The following is a 15,211-nucleotide window of genomic DNA, read 5'->3' as shown; positions in this document are numbered from 1 at the left end:
CGAGCTCGCATCAACGATGCTTTCGAACTTTTTGATGGGGACATGCTGCACTGAGTGTGGGAGGAACTTGATTATCGGCTTGATGTCTGCCGAATCACTAAAGGGGCACATATGGAACATTTGTGAATGCCTAAAAAATCTTTTTGAGTTTTTGTATGTGTGTGCAAAGCATTGTGAAAATATCTCAAATAATAAAGTTATTGTAGAGCTGTGAAATCGCTTCAATCATTTGTAATAACCCTGTATTGCTGTGCGGTGTGGGGTCCGCATCAGGTGGGACTGACGGACGACATCGAAGAATTTCAAAGAAGGGCGGCCCGTTTTGTATTATCGCGAAATGGGGGAGATAGTGTCACAGACATGATACTTGAATTGGCGTGGCAATCATTAAAACAAAGGCGTTTTTCGTTGCGTCGGGATTTTCTCATGAAATTTCTATTACCAGTTTTCTCCTCCGATTGCGTAAACATTCTGTTGGCACCCACCTACATATGGAGAGATGATCATTACGATAAAATAAGAGAACTCAGGACTCGCACAGAAAAATTTAAGTGTTCGTTTTTCCACGCGCCGTTCGAGAGAAGTTCATTGAGCCCCTGCAGGGTACTTTATTGTGAATAGCAGAGTAATCACGTAGATGTAGATGAGATTAGGCTTCCTTGTCCTACATAAATATTTTGTTTTCTTTTTAGATCTTGATATCTTTCTCATGCGTTGCCAGTTTTCGCATAATAATATGCTTCGTTGTAATTCTTGGAAGAGAATTTACTTCTCTGAAAGCTTACATTCTGTAAGGACTGTGATATAGAACAAGCCAGAAATAAGACAAGTTGAGACCTTGCGACTGATGAGCACTTTCGGTTCACACCCACATTAACATTTTGTCCCTAACAAAACGCTGTCCTTTCGGTCAGGTCGTCACTTTAGCAGATGAAGTATCCCCTGGGCCCGAGAAGGGCAGTAGGGACCGTGCACTATAAATGTCAAACCTCTCTAGATAAATAGGCAAACAAGTTTTTTGAGAGCAATGCTGGAGTGTTATCGTGATGATAGAATCAACCGTCGGGTCTCGATCTCCGATAGATAATGTTAATTGTATCTAGAACATAACGAAGATAATGTTCAGCGTAATGTTTTCATGGTTTCACTAAATTCAGTTCTATACTTGCCAGCTGGCACCTTTCCTGTTCTCGAACTTTTCATACTTTCTTTTTGCCTGAATGAGACATTTGATATGTTTGGTAATCCTATCAGTTAGAGTTGATACTTGCGTTTTGTTAATTTTATTAATTAGCAAATACCTTACTTACGTATGAAAGCAAGGGGAAACTACAATCGTAATTTTTCTCGAGGTCATGCAGCTCTATTGAAAAGGTAAATGATGATGGTATACTGTTGGGTAAAATACTCCGGAGATAAAGTATATCCCCATACGGATCTCCGGGTGGGAACTTCTCAGGAGGATTTAGTCACCAGGAGAAACAAAACTGGTGTTATACGGATCGAAGCGAGGAATGCTATAACCTGGAATAGGGCAATAGGCCAAAAAATTTAAAAAAGAATATACAGTAGATAGGGTGGAGATGGGTTCAATGCGAATAAGTGAAGTTCGGTGGCGGGAGGAACAGGACTTCTGGGCAGTTGAATACAGGGTCATAAATACGAAATCAAATAAGGGTAATGCAGGAGTGGGTTAATAATGGATAACAAAATACTAATGGGGGTAAGCTAATACGAACAGCACAGTGAAGGCATTATCGTAGTCAAGATGCCCACACCTACCACAGTAGTACAATTATGCCAACTAGCTCTGTAGATAATGAACAGATTGAAGAAATGTATGAAGAAATAAAATAAATTATTCAGGTAGTTAAGGGAGACGAAAGTTTAATTCTGACTAGGGGCTGGAATTCGAGAGTAGGGAAAGGAAGGGAAAGAAAAACAGTAGGTTAGTATGGACTGGGGAGGGGAATGAAACAGGAAGCCGTACGGAAGAATTTTGCACAGAGCATAATTTAATCACAGCTGATACTTGGTTTAAGGACCATGGAAGGAGGTTGTATACGTGGAGGAGACTGGAGACACCGAAAGGATTCAGACTGATCACATAACGGTGAGACAGAGATTTCGGAACCATATTTTAAATTGTAAGCCATTTCCAATTTAAAACATGGTTGCAAATTCTGAAGGTGGCAGGGGTAAAATACAGGGATCGCAAGGCTATTTACAATTTGTACAGAAACCAGATGGCAGTTATAAGAGTCGAGGGGCATGAAAGGGAAGCAGTGGTTCGGAAGGGAGTGAGACAGGGTTGTAGCCTATCCCAGATGTTATTCAATCTGTATATTGACCAAGCAGTAAAGGAAACAAATGAAAAATTCGGAGTAGGAATTAAAAGCCAGGGAGGTTCGCCGATGACATTTTAATTATGTCAGAGACAGCAAAGGACCTGGAAGAGCAGTTGAACGGAGTGGACAGTCTCTTGAAAGGAGGATATGAGATGAACACCGACAAAAGAAAAACGAGGATAATGGTATTTAGTCGAATTAAGTCGGGTATACTGAGGGAATTAGATTGGGTAATGAGACACTTATAGTAGTAAATGAGTTTGGCTATTTGGGGAGCAAAATAACTGATGATGGTCGAAGTAGAGAGGATATAAAATGTTGAATGGCAATGGCAAAGAAAGCGTTTCTGAAGAAGAGAAATTTGTTAACATTGAGTATAGACTTAAGTGTCAGGAAGTCGTTACTGAAAGTATCTGTATGGAGTGTAGCCATGTGTGGAAGTGAAACATGGACGATAAATAAAAAAATGATTCAAATGGCACTGAGCACTATGAGTCTTAACATCTGAGGTTATCAGTCCCCTAGAACTAAGAACTATTTAAACCTAACCAACCTAAGGATATCGCATACATCCATGCCCGAGGAAGAATTCGAACCTGCGACCGTAGCGGACGATAAATAGTTGGGACAAGAAGAGAACAGAAGCTTTCGAAATGTGGTGCTACAGAAGAATGATGAAGATTAGATAGGTAGATCACATAACTAATCAGAAGGTACTGAATGGAATTGGGGAGAAGATAAATTTGTGGCACAACTTGATTAGAAGAGGGGATCAGTTGTTATGACATGTTCTGAGACCTCAAGGGATCACCAATTTAGAATTGGAGTGCAGCGTGGAGGGTAAAAATCGTAGAGGGAGATTAAGAGATGAATACGCTAAGCATGTTCAGAAGGATGTAGGTTGCAGTAGGTACTGGGAGATGAAAAAACTTGCACAGGATAGAGTAGCATGGAGAGCTACATCAAACCAGTCTCTGGACCAAGACCACAACAACCACCAAGACATTTCAAGGGGCAGATGTGGACTCTGACCAGACTTTTGGTTATGAACTGTAGATTAAAAGTAGAAGAAACTGAAAAAAAGGTAGGAAATAAATGAGATGTGGCATACTGAACGCAGCAGAGGATCAAATAGGTAAAAAGACAAGGCGCAGTCGAATTCCTTGGATAACACAGGAGATATTGAATTTAATCGATCAAAGGAGAAACTATAAGAATGTAGCACATGAAGTAGGTGAAAGGGAATACAAACGTATAAAAAATGAGATTGGCAGAAAATGCAAAATGGATAAGAAGGAGTGGCTAGAGGACAAATGCAAGGATTCAGAAGCCTGTTTCACTAGGGGACGATAGATGCCGCGTGCATGAATATTAAAGAGGCTTTTGGAGAAAAGATCAGCAGCTATATGCATATAAAGAGTTCAGGCGGAAAACCAGTCCTAAGTAAAGAAGGGAAAGCTGAAAGGTGGAAAGAGTACAGGGTTTTAAAAAAGAATATAATTACTACAAAGTATTGTGTTGTCAAAACCCTCGGTCGTTGCACCAGTGCTCGGTAATTTGAGGAATGAATACATTGTCTATTTTATGTTTATTGCCACTAGAAGTTGGTTGTCTACTGTTTACTTGGTTACAGTCACAGGTTACAAAATGGCTACTCCGCAACAGAAATGTTTGCAACACAGGATATGTATGTAAAGAAAATAGTCCTGGCAGCCCTCACGTTACCGACGAAAATGCCGCACGAATTCAGACCGCTTTAGTCCTTTCAAACCAGCTCGACGTGCCAGTCGGGAGTTACAAGAACTGCCGATAACAGCAGTTTGACATGTTTAGAGACGTCGTCGATTACGAAGCCGTACAAGTTACAGCTGATACAGACCTTATATCATGACGACAAACGTGAATGTGCGGCATTTTCTGACGAGCTCCAGAATGCTGTTGACAACGGTAACACCTCTCCACAAGGACTCGTGTTCAGTAATGAAGCGACTTTCCACCTTAGTGGGAAAGCAAACAATTTTCCAGTTTGGTGCCTAAAGGACCCACATGCACATACTGAACATGTAGAGATTCACGCAAAGCCAATGGTTTTGTACGATATCCCACTCACCTGTTTTCGGTCCATTCTTTTTTCATCGGAACAGTCAGCGGTATATTGCTGTGTTAACAAATTGTTGTTCCCGAGGAGGCTGAAGAAGGACAATTTCATTTTTCAACAAGATTGGGCAGACCTTCACTGGAGTTGTCAAGTGTGTGAATATCTGAATGAAAGAGCCGTTGGACTGGTCGATAAACAGTCAGCTACTCAGCACTTCTCAAATGGCCTTCACGGTCAGCGCATTTGACGCCCTGGGCGACTTCTTCTTGTGGGGTTTAATTAAGAACAAAGTTTATACACCAGATGTTGACGGTGCAGGATTTTGCGCTCGAACTAGCCTCTCGATTATGTTCCACAAATGTTCGATGGAGTTCAGGTCGTGCGATCTGAGTGGCCAAATTATTCGTTGGCATTGTTCAGAATGTTGTACAAACCAATCGCGAACAGTTGTGGCCCCCGGCTGGTGTGGCCGAGCGGTTCTAGGCGCTTCAGTCCGGAACCGTGGAGCTGCTTCGGCCGCAGGTTCGAATCCTGCCTCGGGCATGGATGCGTGTGATGTCCTTAGGTTAATTAGGTTTAAGTAGTTCTAAGTTCTAGGGAACTGATGACCTCAGATGTTAAGTCCCATAGTGCTCAGAGCCATGTGAACCATGTGTTGTGGCCTGGTTACATGAGCATTTCATCCACAAAAATTCCATCGTTGTTTGCTGCAACTGGTCTCCAAGTAGTCTAACATAAGCATTTTCAGTCAATGATCGCTTCGGTGGAACGACATCATCCAGCCACTTCGATATAAACACAACCCTCACCACTATCGAGCTACCAGCAATTTGCACAGTGCCCTGTTGACAACCTGTGTCCATGGCTTCGTGGGGTTTGTGCAACACTCGAACCCTGCCATCAGCTCTTTCCACCAAATGTGGACTCATCTGACTAGGGCACGGTTTTCCACTCGTCAAGGGTCCAACCGATATGGTCACGAACCAACGAGAGGCGCTGATGTTGGCAAAGGTACACGCGTCGGTCGAATGCTGCTACAGCCATTTACTTCAAATTCGCCGCACTGTACTAATGGATACGTCCGTCGTACGTCCCACATTGATTTATGCCGTTATTGGTGCTTTTCTGTTACCACTGACAACTGCGTTGTCTGTGGTTAGAGGTAATGCATGACATTTGGTGTTCTCTGCACACTCTTGTCACTGTGGAAGCCAGAAAATGGAATTCCCTAAGGATTTAGCCACACGTCTAGCTCCAGATACCATTCCACGTTCAGAATCAGTTAATTGCCGTCGTGCGGCCATAATGACGTCGGAAACCTTTTCACATGAATCACCCGAGTACAAATGACATCTTCGCCAATGCGCTGTCCTTTTATACCTTCTGCACGCGATACTACCGCCATCTGCATATGTGCCTATCGCTATCACCCGGATTTTGTCACCTCACTTACAACAATGCTCAAATCCATTTATTACGTTGGTAATCTCACCTGATGCTATATGAAAACATTGATTTTTGGTTTACAAATCCCAAACTGATCGTGGAGCGTTAAAACAAAAGGCCAATTTAAACCACGCAAAGACGCATTCGATACAGTTCCCCACAATCGTTTAATGAACAAAGTAAGAGCATATGGACTATCATACCAATTGTGTGATTGGATTGAAGAGTTCCTAGATAACAGAACGCAGCATGTCATTCTCAATGGAGAGGAGTCTTCCGAAGTAAGAGTGATTTCAGGTGTGCCGCAGGACCGTTGCTATTCACAACACACATAAATGACCTTGTGGATAACATCGGCAGTTCACTGAGGCTTTTTGCGGATGATGCTGTGGTATATCGAGAGGCTGTAACAATGGAAAATTGTACTGAAATGCAGGAGCATCTGCAGCGAATTGACGCATGGTGCAGGGAATGGCAATTGAATCTCAATGTAGACAAGTGTAATGTGCTACGAATACATAGAAAGAAAGATCCTTTATCATTTAGCTACAATATAACAGGTCAGCAACTGGTAGCAGTTATCTGTGAGTACGCATTAGGAGTGATTTAAAATGCAATGGTCGTATAAAGTTGATCGTTGGTAAAGCAGATGCCAGACTGAGATTCACTGGAAGAATCCTAAGGAAATGCAATTCGAAAACAAAGGAAGTAGGTTACAGTACACTTATTAGCTCACTGCTTGGATATTGCTCACCACTGTGGGATCCGTACCAGATAGGGTTGATAGAAGAGAGAGAGAAGATCCAACGGAGAGCAGCGCGCTTCGTACAGAATCATTTAGTAATCGCGAAAGCGTTACGGAGATGAGAGATAAACTCCAGTGGAAGACTCTGCAGGAGAGACGCTCAGTAGCTCGGTAGGGGCTTGTGTTGAAGTTTCGAGAACATACCTTCACCGAGCAGTCAAGCAGTATATTGCTCTCTCCTACGTATATCTCGCGAAGAGACCATAAGGATAAAATCAGATAGATTAGAGCCCACACAGAGGCAAACCGACAATATTTCTTCCCACGAACAATACGAGACTGCAATAGAAGGGAGAACCGATAGAGGTACTCAAAGTACACTCCGTCACACACCGTCAGGTGGCTTGCGGAGTATGGATGTAGATGCAGAATTCGTTTTTGCCTCACGTTTAACTTTAATATCATGTTAACCGAATCTTCCGTCGGTTTTGGTAGCACAACATTGTAATAAGTAAAAACACTAGTTTGCTTTTGTTCTACAGTATTACTTTTATTGTGTTAACTGGGTTTCGGCTTACAAGGCCATCTGCAGACATTTATGACAGTAAATGTCTTAAGATGGCCTTGTAAGCCGAAAAGCGGTTAACACAATAAAACTAATACTGCAGAACAAAAGCAAACTAGTGCTTTTCATTTTTTTATTCTAATAATTTGTCAACGTCGGCACTTTCCGTTTGACCTAATCTGTTTATATTTGTAACCAATTTGTAACACAGTATGAATAATTTTTTTTTATTTCAGATGGTGCAGACAAACGTATTGCCGAATGAAAAGGCCATTCTTTTGCTGAAACAAACTGTAAGAGAACTGAAGGCGGTAAGTACAGCTTTTTGTCTGTGTGCAATGGAACACAGTTTATCATTTTTAAATGACTCATATAATAATGGCAATTTTATCGATACTACTACATTAGAGAATTCTTTGAAACAGTGCGGTTAGAGGCGCCTCGCCTCCTCAAATCAGTTGCAACTGGGTAATAGTTGAAACGTCCCCTTAGAAAAATTTGTGAATGACTGTGCTGATAAACCTCTTCCATTATTTGATTTTCAAACAGCTGAGCAGAACTGAAGGTACTCAGATATTTCGCTCTTTATCTATTCTGATAAACAATAAACTGACACACAATATTTTTAGCGCAACGCAATCTGACTTTCAAAAATCCCTACAAAAGAATGGCCCTGACTAACAATAACCTATACCTTTCATGAATCACTTAGCTCACACGATCGTGTGAAACCCAGCTCGCGCTATTCGTCCACGAGACTCAGTGGGCCATAGACACGGATTCCCAGGTAGATGCCGCTTTTTTTTTTTACTTCCGCAAGGCGTTCGATACAGTTCCCCACAGTCGTTAAATGAACAAAATAAGAGCATATGGACTATCAGACCTATTGTGTGATTGGATTGAAAAGTTCCTAGATAACAGAACGCAGTATGTCATTCTCAATGGAGAGAAATCTTCCGAAGTAAGAGTGATTTCAGGTGTCCCCCAGGGGAGTGTCGTAGCACCGTTGCTATTCACAATATACATAACTGACCTTGTGGATAACATCGGAAGTTCACTGAGGCTTTTTGCGGACGATGCTGTAGTATATCGAGACGTTGTAACAATGGAAAACTGTACTGAAATGCAGGAGGATCTGCAGCGAATTGACGCATGGTGCAGGGAATGGCAATTGAACCTCAATGTAGACAAGTTGAAACGTCCCCTTAGAAAAATTATACATGACTGTGCTTAAACTGACACACAATATTTTTAGCGCAACGCAATCTGACTTTCAAAAATCCCTACAAAAGAATGACCCTGACTAACATTAACCAATACGTTTCACAAATCACTTACCTCACAAAAATCTCCGTTACTCGAACTACTGCAATACAGAGAGCGCCACTACTGCCAGCTAAATAAAAGATTCAAACTACGGAAGGCACTAACTACTGATAGGCATAGTTAGCAAATGAAAGATTTTAATAGATAACAAACAATGTATTTACCTTAATAGTCATCAAAAGTAATAATATATATAGCAGTTCATGACATCCAGTCTTACAAATTTCAAAACTCCGCCATTTCTCTCCCCACATCCACCACTGCTGGCGGCTCACCTCCAACTGCGCAACGCTACGCGCTGTTAACAGCCAACTGCCCAACACTACAATGGCAGACAACAATGCAAACTAGCCACAGACTGCACACAGCACAGCCAGTGATTTTCATACAGAGCGCTACGTGGCGTTACCAATAAGAAAACCTAAACAGCCTACTTACATAGCCCCCATGCTCCCCACAAAAAAATTTTACAAATTGTTTTGGACAGTGGCCAATACAGATTTGAAAAAAATTTTCATAATTATAATAACAAAGAAATCAAATGCACACATTTATTGATACAATGTTGGTCAAAAGCCAAAATTTTCTCACAGTCCATAAAGACAGTCCTGATCATTGACCACAGTAAAATTGCAGTCTTTTTTTTTCTCTCAAAGTCTGAGCAGTAAAAGAAAATGCACAATTGCACACTGAAATAGTGGATTTCCATGCAGCCTTGAAGAAGTAGTGTTGTCCTTCCAACGGAAAGACAGTGCTGACTCTTGACATGCAGACAGATAATGGGCCACACCAGAGCAAACCCACAGCAGAGTCGGTCGAAGTCTTGAAGAATATCGGTAGGTAGGTCATCACAGAACAGACCACTTTAGTCTTGTTAGAGATTACGGTATTGGTGGGCCACCCGAGGTGCAGACCCATTGCAGTCCTTGTAGAAATAATGGTATTGGTGAGTCATCATAGGTGTAGACCCACTGTAGTTCTTGTAGAGACGGCCAGCAGCCATCTGTTGCGACTATGCAGGTGCACAATCACCATAGAAGAGTCTTGCAGACAATATAGCAAGTCCATGAAACACCACTTGTGTACTCACAAAAAATTTTTTTTAAATGTCCTTAGAACCAGCAATGCTGCTATCCAGTCCCTTGCTGAATTATTAACACACGTGCAGACACTATCAGTCCCTACTTATCACATATTGTCCATATACCATGACCAACAGAAACGTGTTCAGTGAAATGTAGCTCACAAGTTACTTAATTTGATGAACTGGTGTCAATTACAATTTTATAACATAAGAATACAATACCAAAGATACAAAATACATCATTAAAGAACATAACAATACAGATAACATTTGTAGTAATACAGTCTTAACAAAAGAATAGAAATAAACATGTACATCAGTGTTACAAGAATTATGACATAAGTACATACATAAAGATCAGAATAACTTTTGAAACATCAACTTCACATATGAGCAACAAAACAGAACGGATAAATAATGTCTAAACATCTTTACAAAGTAAATAACATAGTATTAGAAAAATTCTACAACATTACTCTCATCAGCTAAACACATAAAGACAGGACAAACACAAATAAACAAGGGTACACAAACACATAGCAGAATAACACAGGAGGAAAGGACAGGGTTTGTTTCCAGTCTAACATTTGGTACTGCAGTCCAACCCAAAACTTCATTCCATAGATCTTTCGTCTTATTTCAACCTTTGCTTCCACCAAAAAAATCCTATCCAAGCATGCTTTCTGTATTTGTTTCACATATTGCTTACCTCATTATTTATTTCCAAGAAAATCCTACCTAAACCTGTTGTCTGTAAACCCTACTTTTTTGTTCATATCCTGTTTCAAAATACTTTTTTGGCCAAACAATTTTCTTATAGCTTCTCAATGTATTTCTTCCAATTCATCACAACTTGTTCTCTTATATGGCCTACCCCATCTTAAGCTAACTTAAATCTATTGAGCCCAGATGCTAAACTAAGGGACAAGGCAATGCAGCAGCACAAAACAATAAACACAAACTGCAATGACAAAAAATGCAAATTGGCAAAGCAAGCAGCAGTAAATCTAAATTAACAGAGAATATGCAACATTGCAACTAATATGAACCAATGTGCAGCAACAAGAAAAATAAGTCAGTAGTAAAACTGGCTTAACAGAGTAAAACAAAATGAAATTCAGTAGCACTATGCCTGGCACACAGCTGCAGCAAATGCAATAACTTATACCTAAACATGACAAAGCTCAAGCAGAGAAAATAGTACACTAAAGACAACAATGCAGATAAGGGAAATGTCTATTCACATGTTAATGTCTATGTAATTAAAGTGGTGCACCACAAAAACTTATTCTATGAAATAAATTACCAAGTACTTGAAAACAAAATTATGTATGCAGTTCCTGTGAAGGGAAATGTCTGTTTGTGCTCCCACATTTTTTTGGAAGTATATCAAAAAATTATTATTTACTGGATCTGTAGACAGAAAATATTTATATTAGTACATCTACAAAATTTTATTTTAACCAATGCTGCAGTGCAACTAGAAACTAGATATTAAACAAAATAGGCAAAGCAAGGCGTGAAACGTCATTCACTAGCCATATGGCATTCCATAATGCAGTAAACAATCTTTCAACTATCACGACAATACACATGAAATGTTTCTCATCATTTGATTTCAGTAAATATCATAAATTAAGAACTCTACAGTGTAATCATGTTTTCAAGTTTGAGCGTGTCGTATTGGCGATGCTTTCTACAAAGAAATGTCAATAGCAAGGATAATGGCCTCCTTTTTTCTCCACCTGTGCCTCTGAAAGGCACACACTAATGGCTTTTTTCCAGGCGACTGTCGCGCAGCTGGGTGCACACGACGCATTAAGTGAAAGTGGTCACTTAACTTTCTTACCGAAATATTTATGACACCAGTTTGCACTACAGTGACAGTCTCATATAAAATTTCACAGGTCGAGAATTTGCGTTACAAATGTGTAGAAACAAAATCCTTTAAATATAATAGTGTCCAAAAAATTTTCGTCGGCATTGTGACACATTCATGCATTTACACACATTTCATAACTCTTTAAAAGTACAATTCTTGGTTTCCATCATCCTTTTTCACAAGTCAGAGTCCCTAACCACTACTCCTTATTCCTTACCTTATTACACATATACATATTCATCAACACGTCTTCAATATTTCATCATAATAAATACATAGCATAATCAGATTCCTCGTATAGCATCATCTCATTGATCATAAACATACCTCAACAGCATAATACACATCGTCATCATAATAATATCATAACAGATCAATCACATCTCAAAATCGTCGTAGCTTTCTGAATATTTTAAAACCTAAAAAATATTCTCTGCTCATTTCAAAAGTGCTATCTACCTCAAACTTACTTTAAAAATCATGATCCCATACCAAATACGTCATTCAAAGCTCTCATAGTATCACAATGGTTCTGAAAAAATATGAAGAGTTCACAAAGTACAGACAAAATACAATTTCATAAGTGTGAAGTTATCCAACGGTGTAATTACGTAAACATCTGTCACTGATGTAGTAAAATAAATGTTTGTCTCTCTCAGTTAGATAATCAGATAGCTGTGTAATTCTGTGTTAGAGAAACATGGTGCCGATGTGTAAAGTTGTATAAGCAAATACCATATTAGCTAGGGTTCCTTGTGCTTGCCAAACACATGATACAGAAAGTAAGCGTGTACCCCCCTAAGGATTAATGTAATTATACCCTCAGGTGTTACAGATTACAACAATGGAATGAAATGTATCACGGAAAACCTTTGTATCATTGTATTTCAAATATCTTTAAAAATAAATGTTTTAAGTACAAAATTAATCACTCAAATACGTGTACTGTAGTGCTAAACTGTGCATCTTGTTGTAAGATAATCTCTGTGGAAGTGTCGTAGTTATCGTCCTCCGAAAGCTAAGTTCTGCAGAAGTCAATGTACGTACCTCATGATAAACAAAAGTGAAATTCTTTGCGTATAGATATCTTAGTTATTACGCTTACTGCCGTGATGAAGAAAGTACTGTGCTGTAACGTATTGTTGTGCTACGGAAAAGGCTGTCTCGTTGTAGCTATACCACAAAACTTACTACTAAAACATGTTTTACTTTCCAGGATAATTCAGAAAAACTGTGCAGATATAAAACAGAAACACCGCAAAAGCAACATTGTTAATTGTCACTCATTACTAGCGTCGTGATAAAATCGTGTAGCTGTCACATAAACTAACCACTGTGTCATCTGGTATCTCACAGAAAGTACTTTAAATCCAGAATGTATTTTCAAGTAAACCAAAATGTTGCATTAAAGTCTCATTAGCAGTACTGGTAAATGTTCTAAGTATGAGAGCCATATAGTCGTTACGCAACTAACAAGCAAGAATGTACACACACAATAACACTGTGTCATCTGTTCACAGTAACAATGCATTCGTAATTTCTATTTAAATAAGTTCTCTTGGTTCTTGACTGGATATTTAACTTCAAACATTGTTGCATGTTAACAGATTCTAAGTCCGGCAAAGCATACTAGTAATGTAAAGCGAAAAGTTATATGGCAAAGACAAAGTTAAAAAGCAGATTATCTTTCAATAAACGGTTTTACATCTGAAATGTGTGTAAACCTTTACTCTTACTAGTATGCAGAGTTTCAACTTCAACGCTATTATCATGTGGTATACGTCGGATTCTGTAAGGTCCATTGTAAACTAGAAAGAATTTGTGGCTCAAGTGTTTCTTCTTATGTGACAATGAATGAGCTTTAATGAGAACTTTCTGACCAATATATAATTTCTTTGCATTTGCTTTACCGTGTAGTTTTCTCCTTTTGTCTGCTGCAGATTTTATATTTTTAAGAGCCAAATCAATTATGCCTTTGTGTCGAAGTTTACGTGTATTCGGGAAAGGTACAAGCTCTCTGATTCTGTTCGGTGGTTCTTCATTCTTCAGTACAAGAGTAGGTGGTAAAGCAGTGGAGTCATGAGGCATTTCATTCAGCACGTTTTGAAATAAGTGTAAATATCTGTCCCAATGCTGATGCTTTCTGTCACAATAAAGACTGCAAAGCTTATTGATTTCTTTCATAATCCGTTCGGAGGGGTTACAATGTGGTGAGTACAATGAAATAAAAACAGGTTTGATTTTATGATTCCGAAGCATGCGTGACCAAATAGCAGATCTGAATTGCGGTCCGTTATCTGAAATGACTTTAGCAACGTGGCCAACTTCACGTAAGAAATTTTTAACAAAGGCATTGGATACAGACCGTCCAGTGGCTTTACGTAACGGAGTGAAAGAAACAAATTTTGAAGTAAGTTCAACAGCGACTAGAACGTACGAAAATCCATTCGATGTTCTGACAAGGAGTCCCAAGAGATTAACAGCAGCAAATTCTTTTAATTCAGAAGGAATGATAGGAAACAACGGGCACGATGTGAGATAGTAGATGGTTTCGCCTTTTGACAAAGTTTACAAATAGGCAAGACTCTTCGAATTCTCTTTTCCATGTTGTTAAAATAACAAGTCGTCCGAAGAATATGATAACATTTTCGTGGACCAAAATGTGCATAGCTGAAATGAATGTACCAAATAACCTTATTAACAAAATCGTCAGGAATGCAAAGTACCCATAGCTTGTCATCAACAGTGCAGCGTTTGAACAGGATGTTGTTTCTAACCAGATAATAATGCCGAATCTGTGTGTGTCTTTTCATGCCATTTGCTTTTGATGTCTTTGCAAATCGGATCTTTATCTTGTTCATGAGCAATGTCCTTTAAAGATGTGGAGATGAAGTTTTCAAAGGCGACTTTCTGAATGTAAAGAATACTGAAATTTTTCTCGAGGTTGCCTTCTGTGTTACTTTTCTCAAGCCCAGCCGGTGCGTGTGACAGTGCGTCCGCAACAATGTTCTCCTTGCCGGGAATGTAGACTATTGTGAAGTGGAATTCTTGCAGAAACAATGCCCAACGTTTTAACTTGCCATGATTTAATTTTGAAGACATAAGAAATTGTAATGCACGATGATCACTGTACACTTTTACGTGCTTACCAGAAAGAAAGAAATGGAATTTGTTAAATGCCCAAGCGATAGCTAAAGCTTCTAATTCAGTAACGGAATAATTTTTTTCAGATTTTGTTAGCACTCGGCTGGCAAAAGCAATGGTTTTCTGAACAGTAGTGTCATTTTCTGTGGCTTCTTGAAATAAATGGGCACCAAGACCGACTTTAGAAGAATCCGTGCTAAGGCTGAAATCTTGTGACAGATCTGGATGAGCTAGTATTGGCGTGTCAAGTAGCGATTCTTTCAAAGAATTGAATTCCAACTGTGCTTGTTCGTCCCAGTTCCAAATAGTATTTTTTCCAGTGAGAGAACAAAGTTTTGGTGTAACTAGAATTTGCATATTCAGAAAACGACGGTAAAAACTTACTAGAACTAGAAAACTGCGGACTTGTTTTTTTGTGGATGGAACTGGAATGGCTCTGATTGCTTCTAACTTTTCAGGATCCGGCTGAATGCCTTCAGAAGAAATAATATGTCCCAAAAACTTCACCTTTGTCCTACCGAATTCAGACTTTTCCAAGTTAACTGTAATTCCATATTCTGCAAAAATATGTAA

The 15,211-nt window shown here is 39.4% G+C and overlaps 1 protein-coding gene across 1 annotated transcript in view; it reads left to right on the top strand.

The window, feature by feature from the left end:
* Positions 1 to 15,211, top strand: part of LOC124607378 (fibroin heavy chain-like) — a 90,844-nt gene that overhangs the window by 21,040 nt on the left and 54,593 nt on the right. Inside the window, exon 2 of the mRNA XM_047139693.1 lies at positions 7,439 to 7,513. Coding sequence (XP_046995649.1) covers positions 7,439 to 7,513 — 75 coding nt within the window. The remainder of the gene's footprint in view (positions 1 to 7,438; positions 7,514 to 15,211) is intronic.

Source organism: Schistocerca americana, chromosome 3, assembly GCF_021461395.2.
Source record: "Schistocerca americana isolate TAMUIC-IGC-003095 chromosome 3, iqSchAmer2.1, whole genome shotgun sequence".
Lineage (NCBI taxonomy): Eukaryota > Metazoa > Arthropoda > Insecta > Orthoptera > Acrididae > Schistocerca > Schistocerca americana.
Note: the sequence above shows the minus strand (reverse complement) of the source record. Positions and strands in the feature narration are given on the sequence as shown.